At 33.6% G+C, this 22,945-nt stretch overlaps 1 protein-coding gene across 1 annotated transcript in view; it reads right to left on the bottom strand.

Annotated features, from left to right (window-relative positions):
* Positions 1–22,945, bottom strand: part of LOC149791757 (outer dynein arm-docking complex subunit 4-like) — a 51,190-nt gene that overhangs the window by 8,442 nt on the left and 19,803 nt on the right. Inside the window, exons 4-9 of the mRNA XM_089970259.1 lie at positions 18,519–18,580; positions 15,115–15,277; positions 8,795–8,995; positions 8,161–8,368; positions 4,484–4,570; positions 962–1,158 (exon numbers count right to left, since the gene is read on the bottom strand). Coding sequence (XP_089826385.1) covers positions 962–1,158; positions 4,484–4,570; positions 8,161–8,368; positions 8,795–8,995; positions 15,115–15,277; positions 18,519–18,580 — 918 coding nt within the window. The remainder of the gene's footprint in view (positions 1–961; positions 1,159–4,483; positions 4,571–8,160; positions 8,369–8,794; positions 8,996–15,114; positions 15,278–18,518; positions 18,581–22,945) is intronic.

Below are 22,945 nucleotides of genomic sequence, written 5' to 3'. Positions count from 1 at the left end.
CATCATCATCAGTATTAGGGAGCTGTGCAAGCTCAGTTTGTAATAAAACGGTCACAGGTTCGATATACCCATCCATGACATCCTCAATCAGTTGCCTCCTTGTGTCCTTGGAAAAGGCATTTAACTCCCATTTCCTTTGAATGATATTGCCAACAATTTGTTGAAAATAACATTAAGACCATCAGGAGTTGTAGTAATAGCAGAAGAAAATACATTATACCAGTCTGTAAAACAAAATCGTCCCTAATTTGATAAAGTATATGTAAGTTATCTGAGGGTGTTTTGCTCAGGATTATTGCAAAATATTACATAAACAAATATATAGGATATCTGGCTAATCGTGGATGGGGAAAGTTTTACAGAGATAAAACTTGTTCATATCAGGAAATATTTAAATAACCAAAGAACCTTTCACAATATCATACTTTAACATTATTAAATAAACTTGATGCCAAGAACTACCCCAAAATTGGCTTTTATGTCAGTTTTATCAAGGGTCTATTCCAGAAATGAAAATTTAGGCATAACTTCCCATCTCCATCTTAAAACAATAGGTCATTTTCCTAATTACATGAGTGATTTTATGAAGAAATAAACATAGGGGACTTGCAAAATAAATTTACAATTTGTGCATAGTATATTTATCTTTTAGACACAATATTTAAAACTTAGCATGAAACTGGCTGGCTACAAGAGAGAGAGACAGAGACAGAGAGAAATAAAATATACAAGTACTAATTTTTAAAAGGCTTTTATAAACATAATATTGTTGCAGTTTAGCCGAGGTGGAATGACAACATTTGCAAAACTTTAATCACTTTTTAAATATTATATTCATATAATATATGCGCTACCACATAAGTGACCCCCCGACAAATTTTAGAATGAAAAATATAGAAGCTTTGTAATTCAATGAATGCCACCCTACAAAAATTCATTTCAGTAGCTAATTAAAAAATACCTTCAGCCTGTGCAATCAGGACAGTGGCCTGCAGCTGCCACATCATGTCCTTTGCCTCAAGAGCAGCCTTCAGAGAGCTCTCCCCAAAATCCTTGGCCACAGAGTACTTGTTAAGTTCCAGGTAGCAGCGACCAATCTCATGGTTTAGCCATGTGTTTTCCAGAGCTGACTTGCTGAGAGGCAGCTTCCTCTCCCAACTGCAACAGAAACCAGAATTCTGAGAATCGACTTTTACACACAAATTTTTTATATTAAATCCTCATTTCTACGCATAAAATGCAGAACATATAATGGTGGAATTTGTCCTAAAAGACCACCTATGGCAACCAAAATATGTGCAGACATGTGAAGTTTCATGAAGCTTCATGAAGACAAAAATAATTGTTCTGCCTATTAAAAAAAATCTATTTTTATACTGAATTATTTCCAAACTATTTCCAAAATTTCAATCAGTGTGCAAAAAAGAACAACAACTGCATATATTCAAGAAAGAAGTACAATTAATCACCTACATGACTAAGGTTAGTATTATGAGATGGCATTAGTTTTAAGAAGTTGAAGAGGATGGTAGAAAATATAAGTTTAACTTTGCTAAAAATTAAAACAATTGCATCATATGAAACAAAATATAATTCTGATTTGGAGAAGAAATAGAACCGGGCATGAAAAAATCGACTATGAGACTTTTCTTGCTTCCTGCTATTTGTGCAGTAGGCATTTCAGCATAAGACATGGCAGTTTGACAAAGGTGAATGTGTTGATAGTTACTGGCAGTGTCTAAAATGAAAACAGGATCTATACAAGTACAATTCACTTTTGCTGAAAGAAGTCATTCCATACCATACCAAGCAACAAAGCTGTTAGCAAAACAAGGTTTTCCATAGTGAAGAAGATACACAGAGATAAGCACACACATTGTATTCATTTCTGTCAGCAAAATAAGTCTAGATGCTGAACACTACTGACCAGCAGACATTTTATCGGAACATTTACAAGCTGTTAAGAAGGATACGCGTAATTATATTCAGGAATTCAGCACAAGAGTTTTGCAAATGAAAAATTAATATGAAAACTTTGCAAAATAAATCTAAATTGTCTGAAAAATTCTTTTTCTCTTATCTGTGTTGTAATTATGATAAATAATAACTTTAAAATAAACTGAATATCACTTAGAAACAAAATAGACACATTTACAGAGGAAACATTTCATACATTTACACCAATTTGCTATGATTTTGCTGTGACATTTCCAATGGTGCAAACATCTCCAGACCTTTTCTCTTGAATTCAAAGTGTCTGTATCTTGTCTCAGTTACAGCTGTTTCTTTTTTGAAAGATGACACAATCTAATGTTAATCAAAGTTTAAGGTCTCATAAACATATGTCTCTTTAGCTCAGGGTTGACTGCATTACCCAGCTATAATTTATTGACAAGTTATCTGAAATGCAGTGAAAATCTGTACAGTAGTCCCCCTCTTATAAGGCCACTCCTATTGCAGCAGGTAAGTGGCCTTATAATGAGGGTGGCCTTTCTAGAGGGGGATGACAAATGCAAATAGTAAATACATATGAAGAATGTCACAAGTACATTTAATTCTAAAACATTTAATATATTCATTAAAAAACCACATGTATGTTGTGAAATAAATATAAAACAAACTGTTTCATCATTTTCAAAAGAATGTTATGAATAACCATTGATATACTTTTAAAACTGTCTTTATAATTATGTTACAGATCATATCATCTGTCACTTTGTTGGTAACAGTCTTAAAAAACAAACAAGTCTCGTCACAATTAAAAATATCCTGGCTGTCATATCCCCTGCATATATCGTTTAGTAATTTGTTCCAATCTTCGACAACTTTATTATTAGCATCAGCTGATTCTCCACTAAGGACAGAACCATATTGTGTCGCACTTGAAATCTGTGCAACCATCCGTTACTTGCAGTAAAGTCGTCATATCCCAATTCAACTGACAAAATTGTTGCATTTTCTTGTCATTCAAATCAGGATACAAACATCTCCTGGCTCAAACAATCTTCCTTTCTCCATCCATTTCACCTTCCCACTTCTGCAGAACTGTTTCCTTATCTTTCATGATATCGTTTATCTAAGTCTTTCTTACATTAGTTTTCTGCATGGATCCTCGACCCCCTCCCCTCGGTCGGTTGAATTACTTTCACTTTCTCTTCTAAACTGAGAATTTTTCTTTTCCTCAATGACATGTTGGTCTATTTGCAATAAGTTATTCATGTTGCCAACTACAATACTGATAAAACAATATTTTTATGCATTTAAACAATTGCCGTGTTTTTAAAGGAAGTGATCTTGTCACATGATTCGTTAATCGCAGTCTGGTACCCTATTGTTTTTATACATTTCTTTACACTAAGTGAGAGAAGCCAAAACGGCTTTGATATGTACCACTGACATCACACAGATCTGACCTCATAGGATTTGTAATTTTGAAAATTATTGTCAGTAGTAATAGCCACTAATTATCAAAGTGAACAAGCTCAACATCTTACTAAGGGAAGCCATAAAGGCTATCAAACCATTTTCCTGCTGACTTGTGTATTGTACACTGATACTGCCACTTCTCAGCTGTTATTACTGTTCAATAATTGTAATCTTAACAATTATCAGAGTGACTAACATCTTATAATAACACAGCAGTAAGGCAAATTGGATTACATGTACTTACCCTTTTGTATGGATAAAAATTTGAGTCTTTCTCTGCTTTATAGAATAAATGTGGCTTCTTGTGAGGCGTAAATGATATAATATTAACCTTAGTGGTACATGTACTTTAATCAACACTTCTTTCAGTAACAAAAACCTAACATCGGGAAACAGAAATCGAATTACTTAACACATGTCATGAATAAAATACTGGTTCTGGATACATATTAAAATAGAATGTGGCCGCTTGTTGGGCGTTAATTTTATATTATTGCACTAATATGCTAGCTGCTGGTCACGTTAGCCGGGTGGCCTTTCATGAGGGGTATTTTTTAACACAAACTCATCGGTGCTAACAGATTCTGGCCGTAAGGAGTGGGTGGCCACTGCTCAGGGGGGCCGTTTAAGAGGGGGACTACTGTAATTTATTCACAAGTTATCTGACATGTGCAATGCCAATCTTTAATTTACTAATAAGTTATCTAACATGCCATGATGATCTTTAATTTACTGACAAGTTACCTAACATGCAATGGCAATTTTTAATTTACTGACAAGTACCTGACATTCAATGATAATCTTTAATTTACTGACAAGTTACCTGACATTCAATGACAATATTTAATTTACTGACACGTTACCTGAATTGCAATAACAATCAAATTTATTGACAAGTTATCAAGTTATTAAGTTGAGAGAGACAATCCATAAATTTGGTCAAAATGCACTCTCTACCGGAATTCTCCATTAATTACATAATATTGTTCTTCACTGATAAGCTCCATTGCCTTCTATAAAGAAGTCACGCATCAATAAACATACACTGAGAACTTACACTTCAATAGCCTTCTCAAATTCTCCACTGCGAGCATGGACTCTGCCCAAGTTGTCCAGGCCTCTGGATACTGCTTCTTCTATATCACTGCGGGAAGAAAAAATCAATTAATGGAATGTTGTGGGACATGATAAAGTCACTAGCCAGTAAAAAATAAAAAAATAAAACTTTGAGGAGCACAATGTTCAGTATTAATTACAGATCTCGACTAAAAAATGCTTCAATAATCCAACACCAAAAATAATATTAACAGACTAATCAAGCCCGATAAAAACTGGGCCAGAAATATCATCTCTTGAGTGATAAGAAGTTCAGTCAATCAAATGCAAGATCATCTCATCAATATAGTTAGATCTTGTTCATAACAAATATTCAGTGGACATCTTGATGTTGTTGTTGTTGTTTTAGGGTTTAACCCCATTTTTCAGCACACGATTGGCTATACATGGCGGCCAGTATTAATGGTGGAGGAAGAACCCGGGAAAACCCCGGAAATAACCACCGACCCACGAGAAGCTACTGGCAAGCTTTCTCACATACCCACATTGGCTGAATCTGAGCCTCGAACCCATGCAGACAGAGGTGAGATGGCAATGATCCATAATGGAGGGACATCTTGATGTTTTAAGTCTATCTGAAACTCATTCCTAACTCCATTTGTCCAAAATCTTGATTATATGTCCATAAGCATTAATAAAGTTTAATTAAAATCAAAATCAGAAATACAGTCTAATGAGTGGCAATAAATCCAGCATAAAAGATACAAAACTACTTCATTACTACCTGTGGATTTCACTAATTACTGAATTCATGAGAGACCTTGAACATAACTGGGCATCTCCAAGTACGATCAAATTCAGATCAGAAATATGGTTTTTAGTGTGATACCAAGCTCAGCCAATCAGATTCATGATCAACTCATTAATATGCATGGATATCACCCATCAATGAACTCATCTAAAATTTTTATTATATAATCCCATATTCCAAGTTTGATGGAACTGGTTAAGAAATATGGTCACCAAGCAACAACTGTCGACAGATGGACGATAGACCATGGACCATAATAACCTTACAACTTGCTTGGCTTTGTATGACTCCATTTTTTTTGTTTCTTTGTTTGTTTTTTTGTGGGTTTACTGCCATTTTTCAACACACTATAGCTATACATATCGACCAGTATAGCTGGTGGAGGTAGAACCCAGGAAAACCTCAGGAAGAACAATTGACCCAATATTAGGAAGTAACTGGCAAGCTTCCCACATACCCACAATGGCAAAGCCCAAGATTAGAACCTGTGTAGAATTCACAAAAATAAGCAGGTCACTGGCAAATTTAAAACAAGTTTGACTGTTAGAGTCAATACAGCTTAAAGTATATTAGTAGACCAGAAATTTAAAAGACATACTAGTAAATGCAAAGTTAAAGCCAGTCTCAAAATCAAACAACAGCTGGCAGATCAAAACTTTGTAGAGACGTAAGTTTTAAGATGTACCAACACATGAATGAAAGAAATGCATTTAACAGCATAGACACAGGTGTAAAGTTAAACATTTTGAACCAGATTATTACAAAAAATGTATATGTCATCCTCCTCATTGCAGGCAGGGCATACAGCAGCCAGTATGCTAAGAAACAGGAAAAAACATATTAGAATGAATCTTGACAAATCAGATTAGCCATCGAAACAAATGGAAATAAACCCGTTGTTAGAACATTTCTCATTCCCAGGATACTTTCAATGATTCAAATTGCCTATAACTCAAAATGGAGCACAGAAAATAAGAAATCTAAGGCTGACCAAATTCTGCCATCCATTTGTCCAGGAAATATAGTTTCATATAATTCACTCATTCCACCTACCTTTCCACTTGTCCCAAAATACAATCATTTGCTTTGATTCAATGAGATTTATGCACTTTAATCCATAGAAAGAAATAAAAAAAGAATTTCTTCAAAGGACTTAAATTTTCATATTTCATTTGTCAGGGTACCTTAAATGCATCATTTCTTTTTCCAATAAATCAGCATCAGTACCTCCATCAGTAAGAATGGAAAGCAATTTACTGGAATTCAGACTTTCTCTCACTTATTCTCTCAAAACTTGATCAATTGATAGAACCTAGTCTGCTCTTGTAATTTTTCTCTTGGAGTGCACACAGCTATTCGATATCAGTAAATGATTTGCCATATCTGGTTAGGGTGTAGGCTATATTGAAGTGAGCTCTAATTTTGTTTGATTCACTCTCTTTTATTTTAAAAACACCTTTGCTAGTGAAATATCCACATCTTCTACATTCAGGAATTTTCAGCACATGCTGGCTAGTGTCAACTTTAAAATATTCCTACAGCAACATTTACCTCATGAATCTAATAACAAACAAAAATATCAAAGAATTCAAAAAGAATTTTCTTGTTATTATTGAATGTTGTGTTGGTGTGTATTCAAAGCAATATGTCTTTGTAGTTATTACCATGTGATATTTGGAAATGGATGCAGGTCACATAGCAAGTCTAATCTTCCCTGATAACAAGGGCAGATTATATTCCATTGTCAATTAACATGTGAATAAACACTGCTTTCTGGGTTTAATTACATCAGCTAATTTCATATGCCAAAAACCAAATGGCTGCACAGAATTATTAAACTCTACTTAAAATTCTGAAAGATCTGGTTGAATTTACTGTATCAGTAATTCAGTAATTATTTTTATTTCATTTTTCATGACTATAATTACAAGTCAGAACATTTTCAAAAATAGTAAATGTTTAATAAATAAAGAGCTAAGAATTTAATAAATCAAAACTTATGATCACCATGTGCCAATTATTATTTTTATATCATTTTGTTCTCTATTCAGCAACAACAACAACCCTCCCATAAATAATCTTCAAACCAAAATAAAATCAAACAAGAGAACCATGAATGACCCATCATGAACCTGCCTCAAGTTTAATAGTCCCCTATGCAGAAATCTTTTATCTTTTTCCATTCACAGTGACTTTCAGGACTTTCCTGGTTTTATCCCAACATGGACTGGGTTCTTCCTTAAGCCATCCACCAAGCTTCAAGCAACTATAGGCAGTGAGTTTTAATGTGTGTGTGTGTGTGTGTGTGTGAGTGTGTGTGTGTAATTCCAATTTTTAACATAACTTTAACACATTTTCAGATGTCTGCAGTGTAACAGTTTATAGTGATATCTAGCACTGGGGCATCATGCCTCAGACATGTAGTATCATGTCCCACCCAGTCACATTATCCTTACACCAAGCCATCCAGTCCAAGCACTAACCTCTTAATGCTGACCCCAAGTGAGGAAGCTGCAATTACCATGTTTATAAGTTTCTGGTACAGCTCTGCTGGGGTTCAAACCCACTACTTCCAACCTCAAAGGCAGATGCTCAAACCACTAGGCAAACATAGTGGTTGCAAATAAAATTGGAAATAGACAGATTGCTGGACATCATAATGGTGGGTATTATAAAAATTAATCCTTAGGTAGATTACAAGAAATGAAAATGCATTATACAGCTACAGGATATGGTGACTTCTTAGCAGGGGAGGATGAACTCCTGTGGGTGATCGAGGTACTTTATTTGAGGGATACCACCACTTTATCTGTACACTTTCACAAAGAATAAATGACACATTACATTACAAAATGTTTATCACATACTGCTGTGTTCCCATGTCCAAATCAGCCTTAAAACTGTCATATGCCTTCTCATAGTTGCCATTTTCCAAGTACGCATTCCCTATACAGCTGTACAAGTTGGCTAACACCTCCATCTTGTTGGAAACCTGCTCCTCTGTGAAGGTCTGCACAGTGCTGAAACACTTATGAGATCGCCTCAGAGCATCCTTGTATCTACCTTCAACCTGGGCTGGAGTATAAAGAGCATAAATTGACCATCATATAAGGAAACAAGAGGATTAGAAATCTTGAATCAGAGGATCTGAGTTGTGGTTTTAATATCCCAAACTACAAACCCCCCACAATACTTATGGTCAAGCTTTCCTGACTTACAAAGGATACTCATCACAGTTGATAATGTCAAAAGGTCTATCATGTAAATTAAATCAGCAGCAAGCACCAATATCTAGCTATGGAAGATATTTAAGTTTTATAGTTATCTGATTTCATACATGATAAAATAAGATCTTCTTTTGTGTTTAAATTCTTTTGCTAACCACAAAAATATATAATACTGCATTATTTATTTAGCATATGAAACCCTTGGTTGTCATCAATATCAAGGAATATGCAAAATGAAAACATCACATAATGGAAGAATTGAAAATTTACAAACCAGCATCAATTTTCTCCAGTTCCTGGATAATGTATTCATTAGGTACTATTCTTGTTGAAGCAGCTTCTCGTCGTATTATCTTGTCATGCCGTCTAGTGTACATTGGTTTCTGCTGGCGCCAGAAGTCGGAGCGGGTGTCGAGGTAATTCAGCCCCTCATTGACCAGGTTGGAAATGGTCTTATCCATCTCTGTGTTAGAATCTATAATGCCAATTATATTGTACATTTTCTTAATGTCATATGCTGTAGATACTTGCCTTCAAGTTGAGTGCAACTGCAAGCAGCAGAGACCTTAATCGACCACTGCATAATAAACCAGCAGAATAGAGTGTATATTGCTTTTTCTACTTATTAAAAATAACAAACTGCATAGACCTTGATCTGCTAGGGCATAATAAGACTGCAGATCTGGATCAATGCAGTTTGAAGTTGGATGTGTCTTATGCAGGAGTATATATTTTGATACATAAATGAGTATCTACAGTATAGATTTTTGAGACATGATTATATACAGTATGTATTTTTGAGACACAAGTTTATACAGTATATATACATGAGTATACACAGTATGTATTTTTTTACATGAGTAAATACAGTATATATTTTTGGGACATAAATGAGTATATACAGTATATATTGTTGAGACATGAGTATATACAGTATATATTTTTGAGACAAATGAGTATGTACATTATGTTTCTGAGACATGAGTGTATACAGTATATATTTTTGAGACATAAATGAATATTACAGCATAAATGTCTGAGACATAAATGAGATAATATTATCAATTTTAAGTTATATAATTAATGTTTACTTCATGAATTTTTGTTGCTGAAATAGGAAATCATGTTTCTCTGAAAATGCTTACTTGATCACATTATCATTAGGCATGAACTACAAAATTTATTTTCAATTCACCTGCATTGCAATGTTCTGTCCATGGTGCTGTCTCACAAGTATAACAGCAAATCAACACATTAAAGAAAAACTCAGTGCAATGTCTTTTCTAGTAGTGTAGAGACTGGGAATTGCACAAGGAATAATACAAGACTGCAGTAAAACAGTTCACCCATTATGTATAACAGACAGGTTTAGATTTTGTAAATAATGGAAAGCATGTCCTGAAATATGTACTAAAGGTCAAAATTTCCATACAAATTAGATTTAATAATGCTTTGCTTTATGTTGTTGTTGTCGTTGTTGTTGTGGGGTTTAACACCATTTTTTAGCACACGATAGGCTATACATGACGGCCAGTATTAATGGTGGAGGAAGAACCTGGGAAAACCCTGGAAAGAACCACCAACCCACGAGAAACTACTGGCAAGCTTTCTCACATACCCACATTGGCTGAATCCAAGACTTGAACCCATGCAGACAGAGGTGAGATGGCAGTGATCTGTAATGGAGAGTGCTTTAGACCACTCGGCCACTCGGGACCCCAGTAATAATGCTTTGCACCTTTGTTTTTAAAGTTTCTATGCCAAAAGCATAATAAAGAAACAATTCAAATACTTATTTGGCCATCAATATAATCTACCAAAAGGTGACTAAAATGTCAATATTTCTGTATTTAGTTATACAGTGGTCCCCCCTCTTATACAACCACCCCTTCTTCACTGGGAAAGTGGCCATATACGATGGGTGGCCTTTCCAGAGGAGGACTATATTTGTGACCAATACGTGTATGTGGTAAGAAAGCAATAAATAACTTCAAAGCATTTAATATCTTCATTTAATAGTAGTATTAATTATTACCATGTTCTTCTTGTCTTAAGAACTGAATTATTTAAAGTTAACATTATTAGCTCTTATTCTTAAGCATGAAATGCGAGTAGGGCATTTTTGACATGGACATGGCAAAACCATCATTTAAATCTTGGTAAATACATTGCTTGGCTTCCAAATAATTATCTTTTAATTTACTCCATTTTCCCACTGCTGCAGAATATTGTCCTTAGCTGCTACATTGCTGTATTATAATCTGAGTCTTCCCAACATAAAATTTTTCGGCAAGAACTCTTGATCTCTCCCCATTGTCCTCAAGTCAAAAAACAAACTTTTCTTCTAAAGTATTAATTCTACATTTATGTGATGACCTGTTAAAGTTTTGTAATGATATATTCCTTTGTTGCTAATTATTCAGTACTGCAACTTAAATTATGCCGACAAAACTTTTGAAGAGTCAATGAAATGCCTTGTTTATAAAAGAATTAATACATGTACTGCCATGTGATTTTTTGGTCTTTTTGTCTGGTACCCTGTTTTGTACAAGTTTAATTTCTCTCTGTTTTAATCCACAAAATCTATATTTAGCCTATGCTGGCCGTGTTATGATCTTGACAATTACATCCAGTCATAATCATCAAAGAAGAAAAACTCAACCATGAAGCCCAAAACTCTATCACAACATTGTTGACCCTATTTCCTGTAAATCTTGGCATCAATGATATAATATTAACCTTAGTGATACATGTCCTTTAGACAAAACTTCTTTCAGATTACTTACCATATTGTATGAACTAAATTGTAGTTCTGGACACATTAAAATATAATGTGGCTGCTAATGTGAAAGGTAAATTTTATATTTTTGCACTAATATGCTGGCTGCTGGTCATGTTAGAGGAGTGGCATTTCTTGAAGGGTATTTTTTAACATAAAACTCATTGGTGCCATGCGATTCTGGACGTAAAAGGGGGACCACTGTATAATATATCCCATGATACTCATTTGTCAGAAAGGATGTTATTAAAAGCATGTTATAAAGCAAGAAACTTAACTGTCTTACAATAAAATTACAAGGTATTATCAGTGAAATTAAGGCCAAGCATCTAAAACAAGTTTCTTTCTATCTATCTCTCTATCTCTGTCAGTTCTGAAAATAAATGTTTTCATGTAAACACATCTACAAACGCATACTACAATGCATTATGAAAGGACTGCATAATAATGAGGTGATCTTGCCATATTTCTGATCGAATTTTTCATTTTTGCTTACATTATTAAAATCTCTGACAAGTTCAATAATGAGCAAGATTCACACATGCTAATCAAAACTTTACTAGCTGAACTTTTACACCTCCAGAAGATGTAATACTGATCTGATTTTGATCAAACTTGATATGTAGGTTTATATCATTGAGATCTTTGATGGGTTTGATAATGAGATCTAAACATTTAAATGAGGGACTCTTGCATCTGACTGGATGACCTTGCTACAATAATGAAGGCCCAAATAGCAGTTTACACATAAAGTACAGAAATTAACCTCCTATCAGGTTTATTTAGAATAACAGGTTTTCAGGAAACATTTTTATGCTTCAAAACTATAATTTTACAATTCAGGATTTATGAATTTCAACGGAACAAGATATGTATATTAGCAAAATAATACACCTTTGAAATTAAACTGAACAGACTTAAAGCTGAATGAAATATATAAAATACAAATAAATCAAACGCTATTTTTTTTTAAAAACCTCTTTAATTATATAAAATAATTATATAAAATGATAGTAATGAATTGGCTGTGTTGTGCTTAAAAACCAGGCAGAGAGCATGTATGCATTTCTGATGCACACTAGTAATCTAATTGCCAAAGAAAGTTAAAAACCATTAAACACTTTGGTGTTGCTATATTAAAATACTTGAAATATTTGTTGTTTTTATGTTATCATTATGTGATTATTTTATTTATTATTTCTATTATGCATTATTTTATGGCATTTCATATATTAAAAGCTTTTAGTCACAGATTACTGTAAATTTATTTGTGTTACTTTTGGCCTTTTAATTTAATAAAAATTCAAGAAAAACAATAACCCAATATGCTTTTCTCCTGAATAACTTCTAAATTTAATTTCTATCATTAGCCTGATCATCCAATTTTCAAATGTTTAACCTAGAAATTTTCTAACAATATTAAAAAAAGATATATGAAAAACCAATCTCCAGATTTGTCTGAGTTTTGTGACCTACCTATTTTTCACTTTTATCAGTGGTTACATAACAGATTCAGGCATCATGCTCATCTAGACATTTACCGTTTCTCCAAATATTTAGAGTACATATTTAAATGCTTGTGACCTTTTTCTGTTGTTTTCTAATCATGGTTGGTTCAAACTGACAGCAAGTTATATCAGACAAATGCAAATTGTTTAAGTAATCACAAGCTATGACTGAGAAGTTCTGAAATTTTGTTACAACTTGTTTTATTTATTTGAATCTAACCATAAATTTAATACCAATTGATAGACAAAATAATAATCTATAAAATGACTTTCAACTGCACATGCAGTAGGCTGTATACCTGCAGATATACACATGTGAAGTAACATTGGTAAATGACAGTGAGGCGAAAATGACAGAAAAACAACTCTGCTACGGGACTAAGACCATACTGCAAAATCCAGTCTCTGTTAGAGCATTCTGTAACTGTGCAAAGATGATACTGTAAAATTCAGACACTCATACAGTACTCTGTAACTGTGCAAAGATGATACTGTAAAATTCAGACACTCATACAGTACTCTGTAACTGTGCAAAGATGATACTGTAAAATCCAAACACTCATACAGTACTCTGTAACTGTGCAAAGATGATACTGTAAAATTCAGACACTCATACAGTACTCTGTAACTGTGCAAAGATGATACTGTAAAATCCAAACATTCATACAGTACTCTGTAACTGTGCAAAGATGATCAGATACTGATCATCCAGGCACTCTTAGAGTACTCTCTAACTGTTCATACATGCCAAGTCTCCAAGATTGTCCAGCAGTCTTGATTTTTAACCCATCTTTTGATCTACTGATTTGCCAACAAAATCTCCCACAAATAAAAAATCTGTCAAGCAAAGATATTTCAAGCTAAAACAACATCTCATAATCACATTTTTGGTGAAAATTTGAGTGAATTAGTGCACTTGGAAAGCAGTGATGTATGAAGCTGAACGCAATTAGGATCAAGTCATGCATATGAAAATGTGCTCTGTGCAGTATACAATTTTATTCAGTATTTCACCCTTAAAGTGCTTGTCACAACAAAAGCTAGTAGAAATATTGTATCGCTCATTGCGACATGTATTTTTTCATAAAATTGTTCGAAAATCAGGTTTCAATGGCTTGACATAAATGGTTGTTAAACTAATTTTAATTGGCATATTGTTAGACTATTGGAGTGTATCACAGCATACAGCAGGCCAGATGTTAGCATAAGTGGATTATGATATAATGATGCACTGTTATGATGGTTTGTCAATATGAACAAAGAATTTGTTTATGCAACAATATATAAATTCCAGTGCATTTTATATCAAGTTTGTGGACTCCTTTCATGGTGCCTCTGAATTTCTCCACTCCAATCCCAAGATTGTATATGCAAGTTTAAACAGCCAACAATGTCACAAAAACAAATCATCAGATGGTATATTTTGTCATCAATAAGGGAACAAAATCACAATTTGACATTAGTGAAGCCCAGCACAGTCCCTAAATAAACTTTTAACACATTTTTTCATACTTTAAAGAAGAAAAATACATCAATATGAAATTTTGGAAGCCACACCACTATTGTTTTATATCCAAATTCATGTTATAATGGAGTGTGCTATAGCAGGATCACACTGCATATATATATATATATATATATATATATATATATATATATATATATATATATATATATATATATATATATAAAATCTACCTGTAGTTGTTAAGACCATCTTGTCCTAGTGGTTGTATATACCATTGCCTTACTTTCTCAACAGCTCATCATAATATTGAAAACACATTGCTTGACTGATAGAGATGAAGAGCATAGATGAAATAAGAAAGGAAAAAGCTATGGTAAAGTTGCAGCATTAATCAGCTCTGGTAAAATAATGTTTTCCAACAAAACAAGCTTGCTTGATAAGTAAGCATTTCTCAAGAACAACTGAACATTTTTCAGGAACAACTGGGCATTTTCAAAACTTATCCAGTCTCTTTTGTAGCCAACCTCACAAGCACTCTTTAAAGTAAACACCAAAACAAAAAGACTTTCCAAGATGGTGTATGTGTCTAATCCTGTCCTCAAAAACATTTTAAAGAAACTGTGAACAATGCTTTCCATTTTTGAGCTTTATTTGTGAGGTATACAGCGTGTGCGTGTGTGTGTATATATATATATATATATATATATATATATATATATATATATAGAGAGAGAGAGAGAGAGAGAGAGAGAGAGAGAGAGAGGTTTATAGCACATCAGCACACTGTAGGCTATGAAATGACAAAATAATGCAAAGTAAAGCAAATTAAATGTACTTACTAGTTTCTTTTAAGAGCTTTTCCAGATATTGCCTGTCACCATATAGTTCACCCAGCAGATGCTTGACTGTCTTCTCATTCCCTGATGACTGACTTGGACCCTTCTTTGTTGATAACAGGGCTTGGGCATGACTTTTTCCCTGTGTCTTCTTTCTCATTTTTTTCTGAAAAAAGAACCATTATTAATACATAAAAACAGAAGCTGTATGCTTTAAAATTATTTTGTGCATGTTTTGTCACTAACAATAATAGAGGTCTGCATGAAATATGTTTTGCCTGTACACTGCATTAACACATATGGCACACAGATTGTACAAAGTGTGTTATGGATGATTGCTTGTGAAATGTTGGATTATTTAATTCTTTTATATTTTTCCAGTGCTAAGAGTCAAAGTAATCTAAAATCACTTCAAAATGCAAAGGTTCCATTTTCCTGCAGTATTCTTAGTTGAATATATACCGCAAAGTAAGGGCAATTACACAAAAAAGTATGGAATGAAGTACCATTTACAAACTGTCCATAAAAATAACAGCTATATAAGTATTTGCAATGTGTCCAGCAAAATTGTTCAGTATCATGCAATTACTGAGAACACCACAGTTTTCCACAACAGAAAGATTGCAATTACTGAGAGTACTTCAGTTTTCCACAACAGAAAGCTTGCAATTACTGAGAACACCAGTTTTCCACAACAGAAAGCTTGCAATTACTGAGAACACCACAGTTTTCCACAACAGAAAGCTTGCAATTACTGAGAACACCACAGTTTTCCACAACAGAAAGCTTGCAATTACTGAGAACACCAAGTTTTCCACAACTGAAAGCTTGCAATTACTGAGAACACCTCAGTTTTCCACAAAGCTTGCAATTACTGAGAACACCAGTTTTCCACAACATAAAGCTTGCAATTACTGAGAACATCACAGTTTTCCACAACAGAAAGCTTGTAATTACTGAGAACACCACAGTTTTTCACAACAGAAAGCTTGTAATTACTGAGAACACCAATTTTTCCACAACAGAAAGCTTCTAATTACTGAGAACACCTCAGTTTTCCACAACAGAAAGCTTGCAATTATGGAGAACATCACAGTTTTCCACAACAGAAAGCTTGTAATTATTGAGAACACCAGTTTTCCACAACAGAAAGCTTGTAATTACTGAGAACACCTGTTTTCCACAAAAGAAAGCTTGTAATTACTGAGAACACCATAGTTTTCCACAACAGAAAGCTTGTAATTACTGAGAACACCACAGTTTTCCACAACAGAAAGCTTGCAATTACTGAGAACACCACAGTTTTCCACAACTAAAAGCTTGCAATTACTGAGAACACCTCAGTTTTCCACAAAGCTTGCAATTACTGAGAACACCAGTTTTCCACAACATAAAGCTTGCAATTACTGAGAACATCACAGTTTTCCACAACAGAAAGCTTGTAATTACTGAGAACACCAGTTTTTCACAACAGAAAGCTTGTAATTACTGAGAACACCAATTTTTCCACAACAGAAAGCTTCTAATTACTGAGAACACCTCAGTTTTCCACAACAGAAAGCTTGCAATTACTGAGAACATCACAGTTTTCCACAACAGAAAGCTTGTAATTATTGAGAACACCAGTTTTCCACAACAGAAAGCTTGTAATTACTGAGAACACCCGTTTTCCACAACAGAAAGCTTGTAATTACTGAGAACACCACAGTTTTCCACAACAGAAAGCTTGTAATTACTGAGAACACCTCAGTTTTCCACAACAGAAAGCTTGCAATTACTGAGAACACGTTTTCCACAACTGAAAGCTTGCAATTACTGAGAACACCTCAGTTTTCCACAACAGAAAGCTTGCAATTACTGAGAACACTACAGTTTTCCACAATAGAAAGCTTGTAATTACTGAGAACACTAGTTTTCCACAACAGAAAGCTTTTACACAGCTGATTTGAGCAGATTAACAATCACTAATGGTCTTACACATTTTTCACTTACTTTAGCATTTTCTTTCACAGCACCATTATTCAGATCATTAAAGCTAAATACGTCTCTTTGTTTTTATTTGATAATAGTACGAAGTCACATCCTTCGTTATTCTGATAAAAATCTAAGCTGATTTTAAATTATCAATGTGTTACCATGTCTCATTTTCACAGATCAAATCTTAGCTAGATTACCTTTGCTATTTTATTAATCATTTAATATGGTCAAGAGGTGTCCATTATTTTTATTTTGCACTAACATTAGCAATAACATGTGAGGTAATTAATATAAAAGACCTGAATGCTCCATCAATATTTATAAATACGTCAAGGACATAATGATCACACATTCATCATATATATGTTAAGGAATAAACACAAGCTAATATACTGAATAAAAATCCAAACTGACCATCAATACATTTTTGTTTCATTTTTCGACTTCATATTTTGATATTTCATCTCATAACTCATTCAGCTGTTAATTTGCCATGCTGGTTGTTTTGGCATGTCATTTTGATTATAAGTGTTGGCTTTATCAGGCAATAATCAACCATTTGTTTTTGTACAGCAATCTAAATCAGTTAAATGTTTTACACACAGAAAAGAGTCTGAAAGAGAGGGAATTTTGTAAGGTGGCAATATGACACGAATCTAATCCACTGTTTTAAAACCTTCAGGAGATTTAGTCAAAATATAGTTCATTACTGCAGCACTCAAACTGGCTATTAATTTTTTTATATTAGACAAATCACAAAGAGTTGAGTGTGTTACGCACACTTGATTGGTCAAGCCAAAAACAATTTAAGGATGATTAGTGTTGCTGAGTATAAAATGTCATCAGAACAAACTAGTCATTTGCTATAATTTCAACTATTATTTTCAAAGCATTAGTTCTGTAGCAATTTTATAGGTTTTTAAAAAAATCAATTAAGTTTCATGTAGTGGTGCATATGACTGACAACCTAGAGATGAAAACAATGTTAAGATGATTTCCATTACTGAGAACTGTAATCAAAACAAACTACCCATTCGTATTAAATGGTATTTAAACAATTATGTTCAAAAACATTGAGTTCTGTAACTTTTATATTTTTTTTTACAATCATTTAAGTTGCATGCAGTGGTGCATTTGACTGAAAACCCCGAGACAAACTTCATTCAGCACAATTTTAAATTTTTAGGCACATGTGGTTAGGCCATGCTGTACAAGATGTCAATCACTGCAATCAATTCATCATATGTGGGAGCTTTTTTATTTGTTGTATTATTTTAAACATAATGTAGGGTGTTCAAATTATTTTAAAGATAATCTAGGATGTTCAAATTATTTTAAAGATAATCTAGGGTTTTCCAATTATTTTAAAGATAATCTAGGGTGTTCAAATTATTTTAAAGATAATCTATGAATTATACTTAACATCATACCTCATCCTGTGATTTAAAGAAGCTCAGATCTCCCTCTGTTGTTAGTTTTACTTTATCGGGTGCTGAAGATGGAGAAAAAAATCAAATAAAAATGTTATGAAATAATATACAGTTTAAGATCTTTGTTGAGATGAATACAAAGTTTTATGAATCGTAAACTTTATCACATTTACCAACATGAAACACCGTCAATATGATCGGTTTATTGGTTCTTAAAGATTCAAATTTAGCAAAAAGTGGTTCGTAACAAATTATTACAGATCTATAAATTAATTAGTATGCAGTAAATGCCATGAAAAAATGTAACAATCAATATGTCTCTAGTTGATTCAAACTATACTGTAAAACAGTCAATATGCCTCTAGTTGATACAAACTATACTGTAAAACAGTCAATATGCCTCTAGTTGATACAAACTATACTGTAAAACAGTCAATATGTCTCTAGTTGATACAAACTATACTGTAAAACAGTCAATATGCCTCTAGTTGATACAAACTATACTGTAAAACAGTCAATATGCCTCTAGTTGATACAAACTATACTGTAAAACAGTCAATATGCCTCTAGTTGATACAAACTATACTGTAACAGTCAATATGTCTCTAGTTGATTCAAACTATACTGTAACAGTCAATATGCCTCTAGTTGATACAAACTATACTGTAACAATCAATATGTCTCTAGCTGATTCAAACTATACTGTAACAATCAATATGTCTCTAGTTGATTCAAACTATACTGTAACAATCAATATGTCTCTAGTTGATTCAAACTATACTGTAACAATCAATATGTCTCTAGTTGATACAAACTATACTGTAAAACAGTCAATATGCCTCTAGTTGATACAAACTATACTGTAAAACAGTCAATATGTCTCTAGTTGATACAAACTATACTGTAAAACAGTCAATGTGTCTCTAGTTGATACAAACTATACTGTAAAACAGTCAATATGCCTCTAGTTGATACAAACTATACTGTAAAACAGTCAATATGCCTCTAGTTGATACAAACTATACTGTAAAACAGTCAATATGCCTCTAGTTGATACAAACTATACTGTAACAATCAATATGTCTCTAGCTGATTCAAACTATACTGTAACAATCAATATGTCTCTAGTTGATTCAAACTATACTGTAACAGTCAATATGCCTCTAGTTGATACAAACTATACTGTAACAGTCAATATGTCTCTAGTTGATACAAACTATACTGTAAGAATCAATAAGTCTCTAGTTGATACAAACTATACTGTAACAATCAATATGTCTCTAGTTGATTCAAACTATACTGTAACAGTCAATATGCCTCTAGTTGATACAAACTATACTGTAACAGTCAATATGTCTCTAGTTGATACAAACTATACTGTAACAATCAATATGTCTCTAGTTGATACAAACTATACTGTAACAATCAATATGTCTCTAGTTGATTCAAACTATACTGTAACAGTCAATATGCCTCTAGTTGATACAAACTATACTGTAAAACAGTCAATATGTCTCTAGTTGATACAAACTATACTGTAAAACAGTCAATGTGTCTCTAGTTGATACAAACTATACTGTAAAACAGTCAATATGCCTCTAGTTGATACAAACTATACTGTAAAACAGTCAATATGCCTCTAGTTGATACAAACTATACTGTAAAACAGTCAATATGCCTCTAGTTGATACAAACTATACTGTAACAATCAATATGTCTCTAGCTGATTCAAACTATACTGTAACAATCAATATGTCTCTAGTTGATTCAAACTATACTGTAACAGTCAATATGCCTCTAGTTGATACAAACTATACTGTAACAGTCAATATGTCTCTAGTTGATACAAACTATACTGTAACAATCAATAAGTCTCTAGTTGATACAAACTATACTGTAACAATCAATATGTCTCTAGTTGATACAAACTATACTGTAACAATCAATATGTCTCTAGTTGATTCAAACTATACTGTAAAACAGTCAATATGCCTCTAGTTGATACAAACTATACTGTAACAATCAATATGTCTCTAGTTGATTCAAACTATACTGTAAGAATCAATATGTCTCTAGCTGATTCAAACTATACTGTAACAAACAACGTCTCTAGTTCAGAGGCGGGCAAACTTTCCAGTGCAAGTGCCGCATACACAAATTTACACCTTATCGCGGGCCGCATAGTTCATTAAGTAAAATAATTAATATTTGAAAGAACAAAAACAAAAGGATTTTTCTAAATAACATCTAATTAATTTTCAGTTGTTAATATGTTGTTAATATTTGAAAAGTTAAACTTAAACTTCGAAAGAAGCACATTTATTTGATAAACAGAGTAACATAAACAGAGTCAGTGCGAATGATGACTTGTTCCTAGGCCGCATGAAAACCCTTGGCGGGCCGCATGAAAGCCCTTGGCGGGCCACATGCAGCCCATGGGCCGTAGTTTTCCCACCCCAGCTCTAGTTGATACAAACTATACTGTAACAGTCAATATGTCTCTAGTTGATTTAAACTATACTGTAACAATCAAAATGTCTCTAGTTGATACAAACTACACCGCTCCCTCGATAACTCGTGCCCGGATAACTCGCGATCCCGCTTATAATGCAGTGTCCGTTTTGGCTCCTGATTTTTTCCAGAGAAAATGTATTTAAAATATCTTTAAAATATGCTGAACATGAAAAAAATTATGATAAGAATTGATAAATTAAACCTTGATACATTGCTCGTTTTATCATCGAAAATGGTGATTAATGCCCGTAAAAATATAATCCATATTTTGAAATTTGCAAGTTCTAGAGAAGAATTAATTTCAGATATCTCGAAAACGCTTAATTACGCGTATTTGGACGCCAATTTTTGATCTGGGACGCAGAAAATCACTGAGGCGGGAGTCCTCCATACACATGTAATAGGTGCACGGGAAAATTCAAAGATTTGCCGGTCCTGTTTCAGCCACCTGCTTTGTGGGAAAATGTGTTGATCAGTTTACTGTGCTGATATTTACAATGACAGAATTCAGTGACTGAAAGACTCTTTGATGTACTGTTGCTATTTCATAAGAGTACATTAAAAAAAAAAAAAGAACATGATGCAACAGCTAGGCGGCTAGTTCAAAGGCTTTGACTTGGCGGCCGAGTGAGAAAATATACTGATATTTAGTGATTGAATTCAGAGTCAGAAAGACCCAGTTTTAAAATCCTAGCGAGACCTCTGTTTAAAGATATCATATATTATGTAAGTTTTTAGGATAAATAGTTGTCATTATACTGTAAATAAACAGTCTGGTGAAATAGCGATCAATGAAAACTTCTGGTAAATGTTAACAGGTGGCAACAGAGAATGAAATAAACACCAATTAAACGACTTCCTGTGTGAAAGTCACGTTCTAATCCTTTAATTCCGTTTCAGTGTAAACATTATAATCACAACATAGTCTGTTCATTGAAAACATGAAAAGAGTCAATCGACCGTCACATCGAAACCCGTGAGTACTTCTGTGAGAACCTAATTACATGTACATGTCGGCTTTGTTTTGATCAACAACTTGGGGAAGTGTTTGTTGCATTAAAAAAAAATCAATTACAAGAGACCTCGGGTGCTGGATTAAGGGTCTTGGAGCTGCCTTTGACGTAAAGCAGAACAGTAACAGAGACAACGACGACGATAGTGACTTCGAATATTTCAGTGAAACTGATGTCATTAATGCCGAGGCTGTTTGGGAGAAATTAGTACAGACTCATGGTCCTGAGATGGGCGTTTCTCTTGATGGAGGAGTGGATTTGTGCTGACAATGATTGCCCTACAGCCGAATACATGTCAGATGAAACTATAATTATTTCTATAGCGAACAAATTTGCAGCAGAAGACGATTCTAACTGGAGTAACACAAGTGTTGAAAGTGATGCAGACACAGATGTTGCACCCCCACCCCTCTGCACAGGAAGCAAATATTTTGATATTGTGTGGCTGGAGACCCAAAATGTTGATTACGTAAAGCTCATGCAGTTGAGAAATCTGAGGGATTTTGCTCGGCGGCAGAGAAACCAAGGAGTAACACACACAAAAAAAATTAACTGATTTTTTCAAAAAGTGAATTGATATTTGTCAAGCGTGGCACAAACGGCAAGTATTAACTTGTTCTAATTTACGTTGTTTTAAATTTGTAGACCAATTAAATATGTTAGTACTGATTAACTCGTTTTTTTTTTTCCATTTTACTTCTAACACATTCAAATCTATCTATCTATCTATCGTTCGATCGACACTGTTTCTCGAAGAGTCGATCTTTTGTGTATAAAAAAACTTCTAATTTGGCTCAAACAATAAAACTAGAATGTATACAATTCAACATAAAAATTAGTGACGTAGTACACAATGTGTGAAGTGGTAAACATGTTTAGCGAACGGAAACCACATCGAAT

This window comes from Sinohyriopsis cumingii, chromosome 9, assembly GCF_028554795.1.
Source record: "Sinohyriopsis cumingii isolate HCF-2022 chromosome 9, ASM2855479v2, whole genome shotgun sequence".
Lineage (NCBI taxonomy): Eukaryota > Metazoa > Mollusca > Bivalvia > Unionida > Unionidae > Sinohyriopsis > Sinohyriopsis cumingii.
The sequence above is the reverse complement of the archived record's forward strand: the minus strand, read 5'-3'. Positions and strand labels throughout refer to the sequence as shown.